The sequence below is a fragment of the Taudactylus pleione genome, unplaced genomic scaffold (genome assembly GCF_031769625.1).
Source record: "Taudactylus pleione unplaced genomic scaffold, aTauple2 ptg000120l, whole genome shotgun sequence".
Taxonomy (NCBI): domain Eukaryota; kingdom Metazoa; phylum Chordata; class Amphibia; order Anura; family Myobatrachidae; genus Taudactylus; species Taudactylus pleione.
The window spans coordinates 8,206,440-8,229,873 of record NW_028284522.1 but is presented as its reverse complement, the minus strand read 5'-3'; the positions used below and the strand labels follow the sequence as shown (position 1 = coordinate 8,229,873).

Genomic DNA, 23,434 nt, shown 5'->3' with positions numbered 1-23,434 from the left:
ATACTTTCTATGCCCGATTATCGGGTTTGGCGATAAATGTGTTAGGGGGATGACCACCATTATCTGCCAACCGCGCTAATCGCCCCCAATGAAGCAGGAAAAGATCTGATTGCTCAGTGGAGTGGACAGATATTTTCCAGTGTGGCTACAACTGCATTTGCTACAGCTGCATACAACTGTAACTGTCTTTTGAATTAATAAAAAAAATTGCAGAACATTGAAATAAAGTTCATTCCTTCTTTTTGGAAAGCTAATGCTGCTTCTCAGAAATATGCGCTACATACATCTATCTTTGCTGGCAAAGCCGTGGGAAGGACAGAAGAGGCCAGCCTCCCTATTCTCATTTTCAGTGTAATAAGTATTGTAAAAAAAAAAATAAAGCTTGTGTTTTTTTTTTCTTCCATAAAGCTACAGACATGTGTTTTCCATCAGGCTCTCTACTGCCTGACACCTGACATTGGACAGTCCTCATAACTTAACGTGAAGACAAACAAATGGTAGGGGGGATAAAAATGGCTCTCAGCTGAATTCAGAGTTTGCTGACACAAGCAGAATAAAAACTCAGTTGAAAGCGATCTGTCAGGTTAGCACCTGACTGCTGATCCTCCCATCATTAAAAACTACTGTTGACTGCTCTTGTACATTTATTCTTTTAAGCCATCGCAGAGCACCCAAAGCGAGAGCAACCATAGAATTCTAGTGAAGTGATAGAGCATGATAAATACTGTAAAAAAATGAACACTACCATTAAGTTCTTACCATTGTGGCACTGACAACACACATTTTGTTTCTCTGTTTATCTTATTTAATTAAAAAACCACGGGTGCTATGCTTGAATGCAGAACTGTAAAATCATATTTTCCCCAAATATACACAAATACATTGGTTGCTAGGCAGCAAATTGTTTTCTTTGATGCATAGGAAGCCTGTTCCAGTCCATTCATTTGCTTCAATGCATACATTTATTAGTCGTTCACTTGAAATGTTGACAGTGTTCTTTACATCCACCACTGCCAAAGAGAATGTGCGGAACATACAGTACATCTATGCTGGTACTTCTATTCCAGCGTATTCAGGTTCCTCTAGATGTACTGCGGTGCAAAGTGTATTCAGACATCAATACAAGTATATAGGCTGTTGCATTTGGGTTGTACACTGAAATTTAAGGAAAGAGAAAGTTACACAAAGATGGACATGCCTTTAAAATAAAGATAGTTTCACACTTTCCTTTGTTCATTTATCACAACAAAAAAGAGAAATTGTTAGCTGGTATTTGGTTTTACTGTGTGTGTAAGAATTAAACAGTTAGTAAGTGATTATTATATAATAATAGTGAAGGGATATTAGTGTAGCTTTAAAAGTACGATGATAGTTACTCTGCTGGCCTTTATAGCTACAAATGGGTCTTCGAGGAGTAAGGAAGCCCTCTGTATGAACCCTACATATGTTGTTATTTTTACTGGGTTTTTTTTTCTCCAACTTTCCAGGCTGTATTTTAAATATCAGGATACGCCCATAGATAAGGTTTCAAATAGAGGAGAAATATGTGGCTGGGATTAGTTGAGTATCAGGTTGTATGCATCTCGGGTGGGTGGCTTGGGGACAAGCAGTGTTTCCTTGTTTATTGTACCAAGATGTAATCCTAGCACAACAGCCTATGCTAATGAATGCATTGGTATTAGACTTCTGTTCCAGCCTACAGTAACATACATCATCACTGAATGTAATAACTGAACCCATCTTCTGCCTCCAAAAGTTATCACCTGAGTTTATTACTTTTATGTGTTCTGAGTAATATATAAGCTTCCATGTCTTACATACACCAATAGCACTTACTTATTACTGTGTTACTGTGTGTGTGTCCGTGCTTGCGTGTGTGTGTGTGTGCGTGCGCGCACGCTCTTGGATTCTACAAGTCATTTTCATGTGAAGCGTAACGTCAGAGCCAATGATTTATAAGCGACTCATGAAACTGAATTGCTGCCATAAAATAGACCATTTGTACCTAGTCTGTACTGCCATTTGTGATTACATTGTGATTAGATTGAAAACATCACATAGTGTTTCCTAATGTTATAAAATGCACTGTCATTTAGTAGTAGAGTCACACAGGACTGCACTGTTATTTCTTATAAAGGGTTTTACTTGGAAAATTAGTTTTAGCATTTTGAGTAGAGGCAACTTTGATCCTCCCTGATACTAACGATAGAAATGAATCATATTGCGACCATCACTCTCACTTCTGAGTACACCCCATGATGTCTGGATTTCTTTATCCCCAAAATTACTGGTAATTGCTGACTTCTCCAGTTCCAGTTTCCCCAAAGAAGACTTTGCATTATCGCACATAAACGTTTAGTGATCTTGGATTGATCCGTCTTCCTTTTCTCCTAGTAATGAATCATCAGCATCAGCAACAGCAGATGACTTCCAGCCCAGCCATATCCCAACAGACCCACCCTTCCCAGAGTCATCAGGCTTCTTTGATCAATTTGCCCAATGCGCTCACTAACCAACAGCAGCAGCAACAGAAACTCAGACTCCAGAGAATCCAGATGGAGAGAGAACGAATCAGAATGCGGCAAGAGGAGCTGATGAGACAGGTGACTGCAAGCACGGTGTATTTTGCTGGGTATCAGTGTTACATGGCATATCATTATGTTTATCCAAGCACACTCCCTGCAAGCTTCGTACTGCTTTTAAAACATTTTGCAACAACTGTTATTTATACTTCCCAGGTCTTGCCAATATTCCAAATATATCTCTGTACTGACTCTAGCAAACTTGAAAATCACAAATCCATTTTCCCAGAATATTAGTTTTTTCTTTATTGCTGTCAAACTGAGCATGTGCCTAGTATTTCAGCACTTTCCAAAATGTCAAATGCACAGATGATAGACACTTAAGTGAAACCAGATGCATGTTTTCTTGTGTGTTTATGCAGCTATGCTACATGACAATGGGCCTTATTCACTACCGATCGCAACTGTGATTACGCACGCAGTCGGACGATTGTTGCGTTCTGCACATGTGTATGTATCGCCTTGCGCTTACGTGAACACTCCACTGCAATCGGGACTTTGATCACAGTGGCTACGCTGACCCATGGCAGAGTGATTGACAGGAAGTACCGTTTGTGGGTGGTGACTGGGGGGATGGTTGACGAAATACAGGCGTGTCTGCGTTTGAACGCTGTTACAGGGACGTGCATAAATTAGCCACTTAGATGCCATACGCAGCTTGGTCTTTCACTGCGTGCAATGAGGTTTGCAATCCTGAGTAAGGTCAGACCTTGTGCAAGTGTGCGTGAGGCTGTGATGGTGCTCAATGTTACCGATGGTTTTGCAAAGTATTACGGATGTGTGTAAGGTAAAGGGGGCGTCCTTATATTAGGCTGCATATGGCATTGTGATTGCAATCATTAGCATATCTTCGCAGTGAGACTGCGTGCGATCCTTACTGAATTAGGCCCCATGTGTGCAGAGATTCCTGCATATACAGTATATGTGTATAAAACACAGCTTGCATTGCAATGCCATACATAAGCAAATCACAATTTCTTTCAAATTTAACATCAATATTTGTATATTATTGGGAGTCCAATTAATCGGTCTGTAAGCTAATGAAGGACTGCGTCCATAACCTGTGTGGTAAATAAAAATTCAGAAGCGAATTGTGTCCAAAATAGTTCATATACCTCCATAAATAGAACAGTTGGGAGGAGGATTTTCCAATAGGCTTTGTAAATTATAAGTAAAAACACAAGTCAGCTTTATTGCTATAACCTATTAGATGGGACCTGGTTGGTCACAATAGGTGTAAAGCAGGATTTGAAATTAAAGTTTGGCCACACAAATGTCCTTAAGCAGATTTGCAGGTGTATTGGTAATAGCAGTATACAGTGGTAATGTAGGAGTTAACAGTGGTAACAGCGGTAACACAGTGATGTCTGTGGCATCGTTAATACCTGGAGTAACAACAGTATCACACATGGTAACAGCGGTATATGCATGGTAACACAGAGAGCTAAGAACTGTGCGTCTGCACAGTACTGTGACACTACAGAGTAGCGCACATCAGACCGCGTATGCTCCGAGTCAGAAGTTGCAACGCCTGCCGGCTCCGGGTCCTAGTGCCCGAAGTGCATAGCAGAGAGGAGACAGTACTGGAACGCTCTAAGAAAAACAGTAGACTCCACCTGTTACTACAATAAAACACAGATGTTAAGCTAGCATGATCTTGAGATTCTGAAGGGTTGAAAATCCTTTATTTAACCCTGAGAGACATTTTGTTGTAGCTAGAGCTTTTACTTTCCGTTCTGGATATATTTTTAAACAGCACATAAACATAACAGTAAAAAACAATGGTAATTGCTCATAAGATTGTATGAAATTGCCATTTTTAAATATTTTCAAGGGTAGGCAACCCCAACAATTATCAACACGGAGGCTCCAATGGTTAGGTCTGATTCTAACAGCAGAAATTCACGGAGTAAAGAACTTACTAAAGTGTATCTAAACCGATGACCGTTAGGATTGACGATTCCCATGACTGGATACATAGGAGGAGAATTCGATTTGAACATACAAGTAGCCCATTTGTGTATATGCAAACCTGCTTGTGCACAACTTTACGCATATTTTGAGTGCTACGCACCTTAGGATATGGGCAACCTTAACTCTAGCATACAGAGATGTATTAAATACTGACATTTCAAATAAGCTTTTAATAAAATTGGTGTTTTAAAAACCGCTGGTAAAATTGTTGAAAATATGCAATTTTATCTCCAACAATCATCATCACCCAAAGATGCAGAAATCACACTTGATAAGGAACCTATTTTAAGGCGCATAACATGCATCCGATAAGGGCGTGCTAAACTAGTTAGTGCCTTACCCGTGAACACCCCTGTTCATCACATGAAGGACAAGTGACCACAAGTGTTACATATACAGATCCTTAAATACTGGCACCAGCTGTGTGCATACACAGTGTGTCCAATTCTAAGTTACGTGTAAAAATTCTGACACGGAAATGCACGTGAATCCGTGTGAAACAACATAAAACCAGTCGCTAGAGTTAAACTGTATTTTCAAATAGATGAAATAAAGAAATTCTGTGAAAAGAGAAGATTGCATCGTCCTGTGCACACGCCATGAAATGGAGTTTCTAGTTAGGAGGCCAGAATAACCAGTGTTGAGTAATAGGTGGGTGGGGAGGTATTTAATGACTATAATACTCTAAGTAAACAACTTGAATTGCATTTGTGTCACATAGACTTTCAGGTAGTTGCACAAATGAACATATTAGAACATCAATATTGGGACATCATATTATAGGAGAGGTGTATCAAAGCTTCTAAAGAGTGGACAAGTAGAGAAGTTGTCTATAGCAACCAACCAGCTTCTACCTATCATTTTATAGAATGCACCTGATAACTGTGTGCTAGGTTGCTATGGACAACTTCTCCATTTGTTCACTTCTCCACTCTTTAGAAGCTTTCATACATCTCCCCTATAGCTTGTTGTTATTCATAGAGCAGAGAAAATCCCTGTTTTTTTATTAAACAGGGATTTTTCTGCTTTCGTTTACTCATAAACTGGGTTACCATGGAGAAACTTGTTCTTTCTCCAGCAGCGCCCCTCTTAGTTTTGGTATCACATCATACATTTGTATGTTGAGTGCGATTCATGTAGCAATGAAAAACAAGTTTTTCCAGATTTTTTATGTAACAGATATGCCGTCTGTGAATGGTGTAATCTGTTCATTTGTAGGTAAAGGCAGGGAAGTAGGACACTTTCCTGCAGTCTTCTGTGCTAGCTCTGCCCCCTTTTCTCTCATCATCCACCTCAATGTCTTGTTGAACGGCATTGCTGCTGGCTAGCTTGTCAGTGCCCATTGTTAATGTAGATAACTTTTATATAGTGTGCCACGTCATTCACCAGTATTAGAGTGGCTGCCCCAAAAAAGCAAAAATGCTAAAACGTGAACGACTCTAATAGAGCGCCTAAGCTCCAATAGAGACAATATACTATCTGAAAGTCTCCATTAGAATAATAATTATTTATTAATAGTATATTAAATCTACCATTAAAAACAGGACTAATAAGCCCACTAAAAGACATATATGTAACAATATTGCACATATATAATAATATTTAGGAGTTTCATATGAAATAATTTCTTGCAAAGTAACACATTTTAGCCAAATGTTTCTCTTCTGTGCACATAAAATCTTGTTGTATTTTTTCCTCCTTTCAATGTATCAAAAGCACGTTGCAATAGAGATTTTGCTCAGACAAATCCCTGAAGGTCTCACCGTCAATAGTAAGGGTGTATCCAGTGTTTGCATATATACTGTATATAGATCTCCACACTACTCGATAAAGGAGTGAAATTGCAGGGGTAAATTAAGATATGTAGCTTGTAGCATAAATATAATGCAGACTGATGTAATAAACCTGATCGTTGTATAATACAGCTAGGAATCACTGTGGCAGGTCCATATATACTGTACAAAGTTGCTCACTTACAGGGCTGCTGATATTCTCCCCCAGTGAAAAACTATTCTCACCCAGAGAAAAACACACTTTTCTCCACTTCTACAGAATGATGTGAAGCACGGCTCGCCTCATTCTACCCCGGGTGACAATGGGCGTGGCCTAATAGCGGGAGACATTGCCATGCCCCCTTAGGAACAAAACACCGGAAAAAAAAACATTTTGGCGCCGCTGCGTGCTGGGAGGGGGCACTATGAGCCCCTCAGCCCGGCGCACAGCCAGTAGGGGGCGTGATCAGCGTGATCGCTCCCCCTATTGGCATAGGAGACTGCTCCAGCTGCTGCTTAGCAGCTGCGAGCAGTCTCCCACTACAGCCCAGCACACAGCAGCGTGTGCTGGGCTGCTGTGATGTAGAAGGCAGGGGGGCAGTGCCGGACCCGGGCCCCTCCAGCAGGCCCGGGTAATTTGTACCCGCTCTACCCCCCCCCCCCCCCTCGGCGCCCCTGTGTTTCAGTGCATGTTCCACGCTGCACTGTGGGCTCGGCACAAGGTAGAGATCACTGCTCCTTCTTCAGAATTTAATAGCAGGGGTAATGCTCTGTAGAGCAATGATCAGGTGCTTGGCTGTTAATGAGAAGTGAGCTGGTTCCAGTTATATTTTGCAGATATGCATGGATAAGGGGTAAAAAGACGTGTACCCCACAAGTCCTTACTTTGTCACTTACATTTTGCATGCGCCAGACTAACATGCGCAGAAAGCAGAGGATCTGCTAAACTTAATTAAAGAAACCAAAAACCAGAAGGGATCGCAGCACGGCCCAATAAGGTCACACACCACTAAACTGCCTGCTCTACATCACTTCTACAAAAACAGGCAGCAAAAACAAGTAAAAATGGACAAACTTCAGTGATAATAAACCCAACAATGTACATTGATAGACCCCACTGACACCACTGCTTGATCTGAGATGATGCCATTACTGGTGTGTGGAAAACAGAAAAGCGATCTTGCCATGTGGCACTCAGATGAGAAGCAGAATTGTGACACACACAAACTGCAGTGTTACCTTTTGTATTGTGAGGTAAATATGGTAATTATTGCAAATAATACGTAATAATACAAAAAAACTTATCTCTTTCACCACCATGGAACTGTGGACCTCATTCAGAGTCGGTCGTTGCGGCCGCTCAGTCGTAAGGGAAAAGGGGCCGGATATGCAAATGAAGCACACGCAAGTTGCTTCGTTAAGTTGGGATCGTTAGCTGGACGAGCGAGGGGAGGATGCGGCCGTAAGACTAAAAATGCGCCCCCTTCTCGTTCGCAACACACGTCATCTCCAGGCGTATAAGGATTAATGAAGACCATCGGGAACCATTGAAGCTGGTCGTAGAGCTTTAAGGTTGACCATACCCTCTCTTAAGCACTACGATCAAGTCAGTGTAAAAACCTCCCATGTCACATGTGCCATGACACTACTTAGTTAATTATGCACTCCCATAAAACGCCGTTTGCATAGTCAGGCACGCCTGCGTTCGGATCTCCACTCCCCCGTTCACAAGCACCTTCCCCTGTTACCACCCACAAAGCTCCTCATCCTGTCACTCATACTAACGACCTGGCCAAGTTGAAGGAGAGAGAAATTTCTGATCGTAATAGCTAGTTTGCACACGCGCATTGCGAATTTTATGCATGCGCAGTTTAGCGAACACCGGTGGCGTACGACCGAGCGGCTGAATGAGGTCCTGTTTGCCCCAGAGTTGATAATGTATGTTCACTTTACTTAGGAGAAGTCAGAAGAGGCATGTTCCTTTTTCTTTTAAAATTCAGGTTACTAAAAACACACTACCATTGTTCGCCTTCATGAAGGATCTTTGGCATAAGAAACCCCCCCTGTAATTTAATTGTGATAAGTATGCTGTCCTCAAGCTAATCCTGCACTCCTGCTTTACTATCCTTAATATAACCTGTGCAGAAAAACTGCTGACTTAGTACTGTGTGTGGTTGCCAGGTAACTGGAATGAGGCGGAAGGGCTCGGGTGGAAGGGTGTGGAATTCCTCTGGCACGGGTGGAAGGGTGTGGAATTCCTTTGGCAGGTCTTTCTGGTCTCTTTTTAACCTGCCAGCAGTTACTGGTCAGTTTCCCAACCACTCCAGACACGACAGCTGCTGTGCAAGGAGCAGACACACCCAGCTGAGAGAAAATACCAGTTTCAGGGAGTTCTCTTATTGGGGTTTGCATCTTGCTTGGTGACACCTTAGGATGTCTTCTTGAAGAGTTAATTAAATAAGCAAAAGCCTTTGTTCATGGAAAACAACATGACATTGCTATCTAGGGGCTGTCAGGTACCATTCAATCATGAAAAAATATTGCTATTTAGTGTTTGTACATACTGTATATGCTGAATGCATTTGTAATGGAGAGAGAGAGAGAGAAACCTCTTTCATCCTAAATTCTGCCCTGAGGAATGTATTATGGAATTTGGGGAACCCATTGGCCATTCAGCTCCACACAGCTAATTTATTGTAACCGCGGGTACGGCATGTTGTCAGTGCTACTTACTTCAAAGCCGGGCATCATATCTCCTGACTTGTTGGACTTCTGCTAACTTTATGGATATAGGACCATACTACATTACTATTATAGCACCTGTAGGGTTTGGAACTGTGACCTAGATTTTTGAGTAAACTCTCTTCTCCTCATGGCCGATAGGACTTCTCCATGATGTTTCGGATTAGCCTACAGCAATCATATCTGTCACTCAAAACGGGTGGTAATATATAGGTAATGGCCACATCATTAAGTTGCTATTGTATCGTATAGTTGTGTGGAAAAGAATGTGCACCCTCCTTTAAATTTGTGTGTTTAAGTATCTGGATATTTTTAACAATTGTCTAGTTCTCACCAAGGCCCTTATGTAATAGCCTGAGAGTTGCAGGAACTGGTGCGAATTAGCCCTTAAATTTAAGGCGGCAAAAATTTCAGAGCCAAAACCAGGTTGTTTTCCATTTTAAATTATTGCCACTTTAAATGTACATACTAAATCGCCAGAATAACATCAGTTCCTGAAAATTGCAGGTCTCACATAAGGACCCAAGTCTTTGATCTAACCTTGTGTGACAAATAGCCCATAACAGATTTAACTGCTTGCTGATAATCCAGTGTACTTTACTATATGATCATCTAGATTTGCTTCCACCAGTACAAGGGGCCTGTCGGGGGCCCGGATCTGCTGCTCCCCCCTCCTCACTCATGTCAGTGGCAGCAGTGCTGGGCTGCAGTGAGTAGAGAGAGACTGCTGTTGCCGCTGAGCACAGCAGCAGTCTCCTCTACATGCACCAGATAGGAGCGATTGCGCTGCCCCCCCTGGAACTGACCCTGGCTGAGGGGCAAAATGTCCCCCAGATAATACTTTCATTTTTATTTATTTTTGTAGGGGGTGTGGCCATGTCTCCTTACATTAGGCCCTGCCCCCATTACCCAGGCCCGGCGAGGCACTCTACGGCCCTGAATATACTATAATGTATTTTATTGATGTTTACAGTGGTTCCACTAGATTCAGATTCATGGGGTATACTTACTTTTTCATACACGGTATCTTCATGTTGATTTATTTTTTTTGGTGATCAAATAAAATATGTTATTAGTTATTTGTCATGTGAGATGAGATTATATTTTAGGCCTTGATGAGGAATAGGAGATAGAATCTTTTTTATTTATTTTTTATTTTAATGCAATATATGTTTATTGAGATCCAATGACAAGAAAATCAAACAAAACAGCTACAGCGAGGACTCTGAAGAATGGCATAAATAGGAAAAATGAGGAAACCCGCAGTCATATCTATAGCACACATTAGATCAGTTTTGTGAACAAAATACATATCCAAAAACACACAAATGGGATGGGAAGAGAGGGAAGTGATGTGGCAGATCCATAATGCATCACCCCATCACAGCCCCAGAAAGAGTGTCCGGTAGTGGGGAGAGTCCTTAAATAAGAGCCATGCGACAGCATCTGATATAACACAATAAACTAAGTAAACTTAATCCAAAGTACTTTTCTAGTTTCAACTATGTTTCTCCAGTCTTGGAGGATTTTTGTATATTTAATATCTAATTAGATATGTGTGAAATCCATAGCAACCAGTCATACATTGGCTTCATTGTCTAACTTGCACTCAATTGCTAGTTGCTGATTCATTCAGTACAGATCACTACACAATTGCAGTTTATTTATTATTTATTTATTAGCAGTTTCTTATATAGCGCAGCATATTCCGTTGCACTTTACAATTGTAAACATTAATAGAACAAAACTGGGTAATAACAGACAGATATATAGGTAGGAAGGCCCTGCTCGCAAGCTTACAATCTATAGTTTATTAAATAAGATAAATAAATTCCCTTAAGTGGATAAAGTATGGGTAGAACAAAGTATATTATGGGGAAAATGGAGCGTATACAGTGCTAAATGATTATTATACAGATGACTCGCTGATTTTGTTGGACATTAGCCTTTTGTTAAATATTGTTTACTTGTATTTACTAATTTTACATACCTATTTTGTCAGTGGCACTATACTTTTGGATAGTTTTGTTGACTTTAGTCCTTTGCTTATGAATTTCCAGCTCAGCAGAGCTTCGTAACCATAGCCTGAAGCTGTTGTTTTGCTTAATTAACAAGAACATAGCAAAGAGATGAAGTGGGCTCCCACACACTGCAGCAGCCGTTGCTCTCCTCTCTGAGCTCTAAAAGAACTTGCCTGAAATAGATATGCCTTTTTACCGGCTGATTTTACATATCTTTAGAAGCAAGATTGGTAGAGGCTGGCAGAGTTTACTCTTCAGCAACCACATTAATTAGGCCACATACAATCCTCTTATTTGTCCCAAATGTTTGTACTTTTCCTCTTTGTGGGCACATTAGACTGAGGATGGCAATTTGATGGTGTGTTGGGCATGTGTGCTAGTGTAGGGACTTGCAGAGACTTGGGGCACGTTGACAACGGGCTGCAAGCTTAATTGTTTTGATTTAAAATATGAACAAAATCCCCATGCTTTTATTTGGGTTGGGTATGGGATGCCGGCGGTCACAATACCGACAACGGCTTCCCGACTGTCAGAATCCCCCCCAGCCTAACCCTAAACCTTCCCCTAGTGCCTAACCCCTAAGCATAAACCTAATACCTACCGTCAGGATGGCGGCGGGTCGGGATTCTGGTACCGGGATTTTGACTGCTGTCGGAATTTTGTCGCCTGTGTTCTGAGCGCCGGGATCCTGACTGCCGGGATGCTGACTACATCCCTTTTATTTGCTAGATACAAACAGATTTGAAGTGTATTATTGTTAGCATTGATAGCAGAAGTCTCTCTGTTTTGTATGCATTAGACAGAGAACCAGTTGCACTGTGCTAGAATTGCATCTCCCAATGTATGGGCAGTTTTACATGTCAAGAATATAGAGGCAGCAACTATACTCAACACATGGTGCTGTGATGTGCAAGAAAATGTCATATAACTTTATGATATGACAGTAAGCCTAAGGCCTCATACTCACTGTCGTTTTTTAAATGCATTTTTAGGTTTTTATAATAAATGTGCGTCTGACACCAGAAACCTTTGTCAATATATCTCTCGCCCCTTTTTACCTCTTTCTGCCCGCTGTGTTACCCGAGGCTATAACAACCGCGACACTTTTTAACATTTGAAAATGTGCTATAGAAGTGGCATTGTGCAGTTGCCTGTGTATATGAGGACATAAACTGAGAATTACACCTTCATTGTACAATAACATTGCCTACGTCGTAGTCTTCCACATTGCACAGATCCTGTTGCAATTTTTTATATTATATTAAATGTATTTTTTATTCTGCCCCCTCCTCCATCTGATTTTTTTTTTTAAAAGTGAAAGTCCATGCCCTTATCAATTTCCCTGCGAGCGGGAGGAGGGGGGGTACGGGCGACTGGAGGGGGGTGCGGGAGAGTTGCCCACTTTACCGGGTGGCTGGGAGCACCACTCGATTTTCGGGAGCCTCCCGGCCATTCCTGGAGAGGAGGCAAATATGTTGTAAAGTATTCCGTGATAGAATAAAGGGGCACATCCACTAGCAGATATTAATGAGCGATCGCACAATTACGACATCGTAATCGTGGAATCGCTCATTAACCGTGCACTATAATGTCAGAAACGACCAGCGATGCGCGCTTTTGCTCTCCGTTTCCGACATCAATCATTGGCTGAACATGCCGGTCAATCTACCGATAATGACAGATTGGCCATGTTTGGGGATGAGGGAGGGTGCCTGCACTGAACGACTAACCATTCAGTGTAGGCACCTCAGGGAATGGGGAACGACGGTACGATTACAGTGTTGTAATCGTACTGTCTTTCCCTAGTCGCCTAGTGGATGTGCGGCTTTAGATTGCAGTAAAAAGAAAAAAATATATATCAAAATATGAGAATCTTCTTTGTGTTTAGTTCAATTTCAAAAATACATTTCACTTGAAATATAGCACCTTGTGGGCATACTGCCTTGGTTCTGCTGCTGGTAGAAGTTTAACATAAATATGTATTCTCTAAAGCACTACGGAATATGTGTGCATTATTAAAATATCTGGTAATAATTAAATACATTTATAAGAAAGGTTAAATAAAAGCTTTTGGATGATTTAATTTTAAATCCCTTGTGAGTAAACAGATTAATCCACTATAGGGTTATTCCCTATAGGGTTATATTGGATCAACTATTTGTTTTTGTTTGATTGTTTTTTTTTTAATAAAACGTAGCAGTATGTGCTTTTAGATGTAAAATATAACACATTACAGGGTATTATAGAGGCTGCAGGAGACCTGTCTGGTAATGTGGGTCTCTAGACCCATCAAACCTGTCACCATACAGGCTGGAAGAGGGAGATTATCAGAGCTGCGTTACGGTGGAAATGTTTATTATAACCAGTGAACCCCTTTATCTCGTGAACTGCCAGGAACTCTTTCTGTGTTGTAAGCACTGGATCACTTAACATTATGTTGCAGCAAGTAGAATTTGAAAGGCACTTACACATGATAAATAATAAATGAATCCCAGCTGCTGCGGTGCCTAAAATAGAGGTCTAAAAACTTGTTTGAACTTGTAAAGACCTGTAGTGCATTTTTATCTAACACATTCATGAAGCAAATTTACAGTGCAATCCAGTGACACCAAGAGATGTTCCCGGAGACTGTACAGTTATTATTGACTTAAAGCTACAAAACCAGTAACAAATTCAGAAAGCGCTATAGTGTGTATGGACAATTCATGGTTTTTCAGTTTAATTACTAATTAATACCCTAATTATTTGGATAAAAGGTGTGTTATTTCACACATGTCAATTCAAAGTAGAACTTTAGTACAAGGAATAAGGGAACAGTCCTTTTATTCATCCCTAGTGTCATAAGGTACAGCATTATCTCCTGTTATAACACAGACTCCATCTGATAGAGTAGGGAGCACCACATTCTGTTTGGTAACACTTAATTATCTGTAATAACTTTAATTAATAGATGTTTGTGTTCCAAAGAGGTCTTGTAGTGAAATTCTGAGTGTTTTTTTGTATTATTATTATTAGTAGAATTATTAGTAGAGATGTGCTGGTTCGGTTTTATTTGGTCCTTATTGCCAACATATCGCAAGTTCGTATTGGTTCGATTTCTCTTATTGACTATTAAAAACACATGACAGACGGATAACCAATATGATGCCGTTTTTGAGATCCGAACATATCAGAGTAAAACCGAACCGCACATCTCTAATTATTAGTATTAGTTATTGGGTTGTTATTAATTATCTTTTGTGTAATACAGTAGTTTTGCAAGTTAAACATTTTTGTGAGTTGTTATTTACTTTTAGTTGATTGTGGTAAAAAAATAATTACAGATCCAACACCCAAGTGATAACTAAAATAATCGGTGACTGCTTCATCTGTTACTGTCAGCTGCAGCTTCAGAAGTCTTGTCAATAGAGATGCCTTATGCATTTGTTTTTATTTAAAGCCCATCTCTCCTTACTTGGTACTTGGGACAGCTGATGACAGCCAGGGCAACATAAATAATGGCTAACCAGCATCCACAAATTATATGTAGTATTATTTTAAGAGAGATATTTAAAATAATATCGGTAAGGCCTATATGCAACGTGTAAAATTTATATTCATTAATAATTCTACATTATCTAAATACGGGTTCTCGCCATTTTTGAATGCCATACTCCCTAATAATTAAAAAAAATATTGTGGGCCCTTAATATGTGTACTGGATCCCAAATACCCATAAAGTTTGTTAATTTATTCCAAGTACCCACTACATAATTGTATTATGAGTAACCCCTTAGAATTTTAAATGTAAAAATAAATACTCTATTTTATTAGTTTTATATAAGTTTTATTATTTGTTAATATATTAAACTGTTATTTTGGGTTAAATCTAGCAGACTGAGACACCCTTTGGATCTGTATGAAGGATACAGATTTCACAGTTTAAGATACCTCTGATCTAAATAATCTTGAGTAGTGTGGGGATTTATATATACTTTAAATTTCTAATTTTTTTTTTCCTTACTCATTTTACTCCCGCAACATAACATACTTACTTGATTTTAATTTCATGTGTTTAGACTTCACACAGATTTTTAATTGAATCCTCAATACGGACACGGTTATTCATAGGGATCAGTGATCCCTACATAATGCACTGTTTATGCTGTGTTTTCAATGCAGGGAACACAGGGCCTGATTAAGAGGCGCTCGCTCTGAATCAGGGCGGGCGCAGGTTTTTTTAGTTGCGGCCTCTTGGCCACTCGCATAGCTGTGGGTTACCTGTTACTTGTGGTAGGGTCTCGTGGCCGCAAGCCCCAGAGAGCTTCTGGCTCAAATAGAGCCGGAAGCTCTCTCACTGACATCATTGGTGATGTCAGTGGGGCCGCCCACAAACGGTAGGTGTTCGCATGGGAACGCCTCCATTTGTGAAGCCACCCCCCGCCACGCCTACAAAATGGGGCGAGCTGTCGATCAACATCGACAGCTGCCCCTTTTGTAGTGAGTCCCGGAGCGAGCACCTTTTGCGCTCGCTCTGGGGCTCGCGCGTGCGCACTGGGCCACCATCTACCCACTTGCGAGCGCAATGTGCTTGCGAGCGGGTCTGAATCAGGCCCACAGTGCATCAAAAGCAGGTGAAAGCACCCATACGTACATAGCTAATCTAGCAAAACAGTAACTTCTCTAAAGCTGGGTGCATACTGGAGCGATGTCTGGCCGATATCCTGTTTTGCAATGACATAACGATATGATATATCGTTTGGTCGGTCACAAGATTGCAGTGTGTGTATGCTCAATATCGCTTGTTCTGGGGACAAGAGAAATCATCGGTAAAGTCAGAACGATTGCTGATCGCTCCAGTGTGTATCCAGCCTAAGTACTCAACCAAACCACATTAGACTAGCTGTGCACCAGCAGGTCTTATTCTCATCTCCTGAGACACAGTAACCGAAATATACATTTGCTGTGCTAAGATTAATTTACCTTGTTATAACAGCAACAAGGTTGTGGCATTTTCCTTGAGCTGGGCCTCTTACTAGTAATAAGCATTATAAGCCTTTGTTAGAATTCGATAACGATAAAGAGCTTCTGGCTATGTTTTGAGTGTCATTATAGCCCATGATGGAAAGGCAGATACTCAAATATATCCCCTCTAGTTATCTAGCAGTTTTCACAAAGCTCTCCTGCGGAGCACCCACCCGTAGATTGTCATCAGGCAGTTAGGATTACTTGTAAATAATAGCCATTCTTTTGTGAGACTGTATGCCCAGGGCAGCTAAGTCATGCAAAGAGTGTTCTTGGAGTGCCGGTGCTGTAAGGGACATTTATTTTTTTAAACAAAGTTTATTTGAAAGCACAACAGCCACTTTCCGTGTTAAGCTGGGTACACATTAGACGATGTTCAAACAATACAGTATCGTCAACGATATTCCTTGAACTCCCGGACAAACGATATAGTGCATACACACTGTGCAATCCTACAAATGACGGAACGATATATTGTGCATCGTTTGGTGGTTATATCGTTAACTATACAATGTTTACGTATCGCCTGGTCATGCGGTAGAGTGTACACACTGCACGATGTGGTAAAAATTGTTAACAACATCCTCAGTTTTAGCAGCATGTAGGGCCAACTAAAAGACGTGAGGAACGACTCACGGGTGCGAGCAATAGTGCGTATACACTAGACGATGTGAACGATCTTTTCCGATCCGTCGGAAATCGTCAAATCGGCCAAAATATCGTATTGTGTGTACCCAGCTTATCCCTCTCGTTAACAGTAAGTAAATCAATCCATTGATTTAGGTTTGCATCTTCCTGTAGCGTGATTTGTGAGTTATGCAAAGTAGGTGTAAAACTTGCCAAGTTTACTAATAGGAGCATGCAAGTAACATAAAAATGTTAAAGAATAATTAGCTTACTTAGGCCCCCATTTACTAACGAGTTTTATCACCAAAACAAATGATAAATTTCACTGTGTAGGATAAATGATGCTCCAGCCAATCAGCTACAAACTGTCATTTTTTTATCAGTTGACAGTTGGGAGCTGATTGGCTGGAGCACCATTATCATACACGGTGACATTTATCACTCGTTTTGGTGATAAAACTCGTTAGTAAATGCGGCCCTATGATTGGTTGTTTCACTAGATGGAATAATGATGTCAATAAATTGGGGACAGGCTAGTGAGGTAAGAGGTAGAGAAAACGTACATTTAGGCTCTTGTGCTTCCTCCTTCCACTTGAGTCATGTTTTGTCTCTATTGTTCAGGATGATTATACTTGTGCACTGTAAGTTACCCACCCATTGGCTCCAGGTTATTGGGACAAGTGGAAACAGTTTAAATATTGTATTTGACTCAGGTACTGTTTAATTGTAGGAAACGCTGCACGTTTTACAAAAATTTGCCAGGATGATTAAACCATGTTACCCAGAGGGTGCGACTATTTCACCATCTATACAGAGTTTCTGATGTGACCTAATTTCTCTTTTTGTCCTTTTTATTTTCATCCAGGAAGCTGCGTTATGCCGACAACTTCCTATGGAGTCAGAAAGCATTGCCCCCGTTCAAAGCACAGTGAGCCCCCCTGCCATGACCCAGGATATAAGATCTTTAACAAGCAACGGATCTGACCCTTTCCTCAATAGGTAAGTTACTAACAGCCACATTTTCTTCAGAAATCTGTGTAAACATATTCTAGATGGTAGAGTTGGCTATTAGCTGACCATATAGCTGTAGCTTGTAACGTGCTAGGGAGAAGGCTTACAGGGCCTTTACTATCACTGGCCATATGTCAGTAATATTACTTCAGCCCTCACCATGGCTTTATCCACATGAGCAGGACAGGATAAGTATTAATCTCTATTATCTTATCTATATTTCCTCCTCAGTGGGCCATACCACTCAAGAGAACAAAGCACGGACAGTGGCCTGGGCCTGGGATGTTATAGCATCTCGACAACACCCGAAGATTTTCTCAGTAATATGGAAGAAATGGACACAGGTATAAAATAGCACAAACACAACAATACTGTTATGGTGGGTACACACTGGGCGATATTACTGAGCGACTGCACGATTACGACATCGTAATCGTGCAATCGCTCAGTAATCGTGCACAAATCATGCACTTCTATGTCGGAAACGACCAGCGATGCGCACTCCTGCTGGTCATTTCTGACATTGTCCATCGCCTGAACATGCAGTACAATCTGACGACCTCGTCAGGTTGCTGCATGTTGGGGAATGGGGGAGAGAGCCCGGCGCTGAACGATATCGTTAATGACAATTGTGTAACAATTCAGTTGGGTCATACAAGTTCACAAAAGTAATATTGTACCCATTAGGAATCATTTGTTTGGGCCACCCAATGACTCCAGGATCCATAAAGTTTTGCTGTTCCCGCGTTTGGCCAGTTTAGCTATATTTTAATTATTTAGAAAAAAAATTCCCTGTTCCAGCTTAAAGCTAAATTTCTACTATGTCCTCGCAAGGAATTCTTTCTACATTTAAGTACCAATTCTTTTTATAGGTGAAATTCTCGGCCAGCCAGCCCTGAATCTGAACCCACAAACACGTTTTCCAGACTTTCTTGATGCTCTTCCGGGGACGAACGTGGATCTGGGGACACTGGAGTCTGAAGATCTGATTCCAAGTCTCAACGATGTAGAATGCGTGCTGAACAAAAATGAGACCTACCTCACCTGGCTGTAGATGCTGATGCTGCGGCTGCCCCGTTTCCTTTCCAACAACCTTGCTTTAATTTCTTTTTCTCGTCTGGAAATATGCGATTAGCCTCAGAGTTTGTCATAGACGAGCTGCCATATTGACTTGAGCTGTATTAAGATAGCTAAACTGATGGTTTTCTGAATCATATATATTTGTTTATTAGTGTGTATATTTTTTCTATTTGATTCATCACCACTTTGTCAAGGCTGTGATTATTTAGAACGATCGATGGCACACAAAGCCATATTTGAAAGTTACATTTCTGTATTCAGATCTGTAAATGGTTTTCGTTTTTAAGAAGGTTATGAGTTACATGGAGAGAATCAAATACAACCTGTCCAGTATATGTACACTTTATTTATAACTATAGGGCTTAACACATTTTAACCATTTTAATATAAGCTTTAAATAAAATCATTGTAATATTAGAAAATTTGTGCTGGAAATAGAATAACAAGTAGTTTTGCAGCCAAGCTACCTTTTTAAAGTTCTTCTTCCATTTACTTTATTTTTGCATAAGCACAAACATTATGTTTAGAGTTGTTTTTCAGTATATTACTGTATAGCTTTTAGATTACAAAAAAATATATATATACTTCCAGTTTGAAAGTAGCAGTATGTTCAGTAATTGTTAAACACTACAACATTGACCAGTTTGGTACTAACTACCACTTTTATTTTTAATTTTTTTTTTTTTTACAATGTGATTACAATTTTTTATTGTTGTTTTTAATGCACATTAGATTTTATTGTTTATTTTATTAAGCACTATTGTTTTTTTAACTAATTGAAGCTGATAAATTCAGCCTTTTTTTTATAACAATGTACCGCTTTCTCTGACACTATCAAAGGGAGTATTTTCAATACATTAAATAGTGACACGTGTGGGTTACTAAGAGCAGAATACATATGGAGGGTTATTAGGGAAAATATAATCAGTTTATATATGATATATATCGGAACCCACTTTACATATTTTTATTCCTTATGATTCTTATAAATGTAAGATAAAATATACTGTATTTTCTGACCTGCCTTTCCAACAATGAAATGTTAATTATTAGCCACAGTTGGAGTGCAGTACATCGTATATTACATTGGAGATGTGGGACTGAATAAGCATTGAGGGCACCAGTTAGATAGCTTAGTCACTAATGCAGATGACGTCCTAAAAATCCATAAATATTTTTTAATAAATATAATATTTATATAAAAAGACTAAGCTTTATTATTTGTAACTTTTTTGAGTAAATGGATTTTTTAAAGGCATTATTGACCCAAGTCTCTTGCTGTTTAATCCACAAGAGATATTCTTTGCACTTACTGTGGGTATACAGCCTTGGTATTGCAGTACACCCCTTTATTTGGCAGGACAGACCTTCTGTTTTACTTTGGGCAGATGAAGAATGACATAAATTCTAGAAGTGCAATGGCTGGAAGCTAGTGGGCTTGGTGACATGGGTACTGAAAGTTAGGATGTACATTCATGGAGAATGAAAACTTACCATTAACAGTTGCTGGTACTGTTGTTCATTTTTATATAATAGTTTACCAAAATATATTCAGTATAAAAATTGTGTGTAGCATTATATTACAAATAAGTTTAATTTGTAATCAAAGTGTGGGCTTTATCTGCACACCTTGAATACCTTTTTTGGGCTGAGAAAGCAAATGATGAAATACAGCCTATTGATTGATTGAATACAAGTGACAGTATTGGGCCAGATGTTGAGATGGACACATTTTTACATCAAAATCACAAAAAAAAAACCCCAAAAAAGTAAAATTTGCCAAAAAAAGACACATTTTGCTCAGTATGCTGTATCATTTGCATCCAAAGAGAGCATCATGTGGTATGGATTTGGGATTATGCCAGGAGATGTGGCTTGACGATGTTACAAGTAATTGCTGCAGTAAAATTACAGTACCCAACTTGTACACAATGGAAGTACTTTAGTCATTCCTCTCAAATGTCCCGATTTGAGGTCTCTCTCCTAATCAGGACAATTTTGTCCCTGATGGACCTTAAGGTTGGGTGGCATGTCGTAGCAGAGTGGAGGTGAATGGGTGGAGTGTGCACATGCTATGGCGGGCACAGCATTCAAAGGGTGCTGTTATGGGAGGGGAACAGGACAAGGCGCAGCTCAATGTATCAGAAGTTCTAACACCCCCTTCTTCTACAAGCGGTGGAGACATGTGCTTTTCCCGATCCTCAAACCTAAAAGGGTGGGAGGATTGCTTTAATGGCTTGTCATTTACATAGTCTGTCTGTGTCTGGACACTTAATAATAAATACAAGAGTTGCATTTACAATGTGAAATACAATGAAATATAGGCCGACATACCAAATAAAAGTACTACTTAAGCTTAAATAAATGTAAATATCCATCTTTAAAAATCAAATGTGAAAAAAATGTGCATATACCTTTCTCTACATCAGGCTCACTGTGTCATGTCCCTAAATCCTTGTCAGTTAATAGGCTGCATTCCCATGAATTGAGGTTCATCCCAGAAAATGCCTGCCTCCATTGTAGGTAGCACCCTCCCCCGCACATTACTAATGGGGATCTACTTTTGCATAATGGGAGCATGTTTGGGAGAAATACGTGTGACCTAGGAGAGTCAGGGGTGTATCCACTTTTGTCCCAATCTGTCCTTAAATGTTAGGGACTATGGTTTAGGCAATGGGCACACTTTTTGTCACTACAGTACTAGACCTTCTTTATAGTGAGCATCACGATTTAACACAATGAATGTGATTTAAGTGCCAAAGCAGTATTTCAAAGTATGCTGGTAATTATTTGTAGGTGAATAAATCACTGTCATTTATCACAAGTAGATTGCAGAATTGATTGCTAAATAATAAAGTGCTAATTGAATATTGAGATTAGGAAGTAGTTGAAACAGTTGCTTATGGAAAGTGGGGTGCAGCCACAGACTAGCGGAGGTAATGGCGTTCTGACTTGTAGCGCCATCTAGATTGACTCAGTGATTTATGAAATAAGCCTTGTTTATGAAATATTTGCTACTCCGTTTTCTAACTTGTGCCTTTATAACTTTATTTTAATTACTGCCATGAGTTAATGTTTTTACAGCATGTTGCATGGATTTTAAGCAGTACAGATTTTGGAGGTTGAAATTAGATAGGAAAGTTACTGAGGTCTATACCAATGAACTACAAGGGAGCTGAAGCATTTATAGTCGTGCAATATGAGATGTCCTTAAATAAGTCTGAGATCATTTACAGTATGCTTGGCCTTAAGCTTAAATGCAGTCTGGTACGTTTCTTGCTATACACCAATAGTGTGAGGGACAATTCTACCTTGACAACCAACAGAACAACATAAAAGTCAAATAGCAACTAAGGAGTTGCCACATTGCATTAAAGAAGTGCATGAGAAAAAAATCATAATAGTTGTTGTGACTCTAATGCTCTCTTATGCTATACAGGGCCAGCAGAAATCCATATAAAATCTGCACCTGTCTGTTTGGAATTTGCAGTGCTTTTTCTTTTTTCTGTGTAAAATTAGGCCAGTTTGGTTAAACCCAATACCAGATCCTGACATGTGTGGCCAGCTTTACCAGGTGCTAATAAATGCAAGGATCACAATTACAACAATGCTTGGACATTGGAAATTCTCTTCTCCTTTGGATGGTACAGTAGGTTAATATCAGGGATGTAGTTACCATCCCGGCGGTCGGGATGCCGCATTCAGAAAACCGGCTCCAGAATCCTGACAGCAAGTCGGAATCCCAACGCCAGAATAGTGACCACTGGCATCCTGATGATAAGTATTAGGTTAGGGGGAGGGTTAGGTTTAGGGTTAGGCACTAGGGGGAGGAATAGGTTTAGGCTGTGGGGGAGGGGAGTTAGGGTTAGGCTGCGTAGGGGAGGGTTAAGGTTAGGCTGTGGGAAAGGTGGATTAGTGGTTAGGGTTAGGACACTTACCTATTTGGGTCAGGATTCTGACTGTCGGGATGCCACTGTCGGTATTCTGACCACCGGGATCCAGTACCCAACCCTAATATCATATCTGTTTACTTTCAAACTATGGCCATGTTTCATAGACCTCTACCACCTCCTGTTCTAATCGCTAAAACAGTTAAAGGAGGAATTATCACATAATGTGCTTGTACATCAAGGTGGTGTTAATGGCGAATTGCTGAATTTCACATATTTCAGATTAGCTCCTGTCATTTTTCAAACACAGCCTGTAAAGTGACAGGAGCTGATTGGTTGGTAGTTTATCGCTGTCCACTTTATTTCCAAGGCTTAGTACATAGACCCCTTTTATCTCTGTCCACTTAATCTCTCTCCAAGGCTTAGTACATAGAGCCTTAAGTTCTGTAGAGGCATCTGATTGGTTTTGAGTAGTGCGGGTGGGTTCAGGGAGTCCTAGGCCCTTCTTCACCCCTAAGTAAACACCCATTGCCCCCTGCTTCATCTTACATAATGGGTGGCATTTTCTATTCTTGGGAATACAGCCTTGGCTGTGACATTATAGGCAAACTCCACAATTCCATTACTAACATGGTAGAACAGCACCCGCCAGCTTCACAGGTAAAAAGTTGCTGGCATTTGTCCCTAAACGATAGCAGTCAATGCTTCAAGGTGACAATACACTATGAATG

At 40.2% G+C, this 23,434-nt stretch overlaps 1 protein-coding gene across 1 annotated transcript in view; it reads left to right on the top strand.

The window, feature by feature from the left end:
• WWTR1 (WW domain containing transcription regulator 1) overlaps nucleotides 1–22,651 on the top strand; it is a 98,738-nt gene extending 76,087 nt beyond the window's left edge. Inside the window, exons 3-6 of the mRNA XM_088472064.1 lie at nucleotides 2,395–2,603; nucleotides 17,588–17,721; nucleotides 17,965–18,077; nucleotides 18,606–22,651. Of these exons, the coding sequence (XP_088328190.1) occupies nucleotides 2,395–2,603; nucleotides 17,588–17,721; nucleotides 17,965–18,077; nucleotides 18,606–18,787 (638 nt within the window). The 3' untranslated portion in view covers nucleotides 18,788–22,651. The remainder of the gene's footprint in view (nucleotides 1–2,394; nucleotides 2,604–17,587; nucleotides 17,722–17,964; nucleotides 18,078–18,605) is intronic.
• Nucleotides 22,652–23,434: the final 783 nt, after the last annotated feature.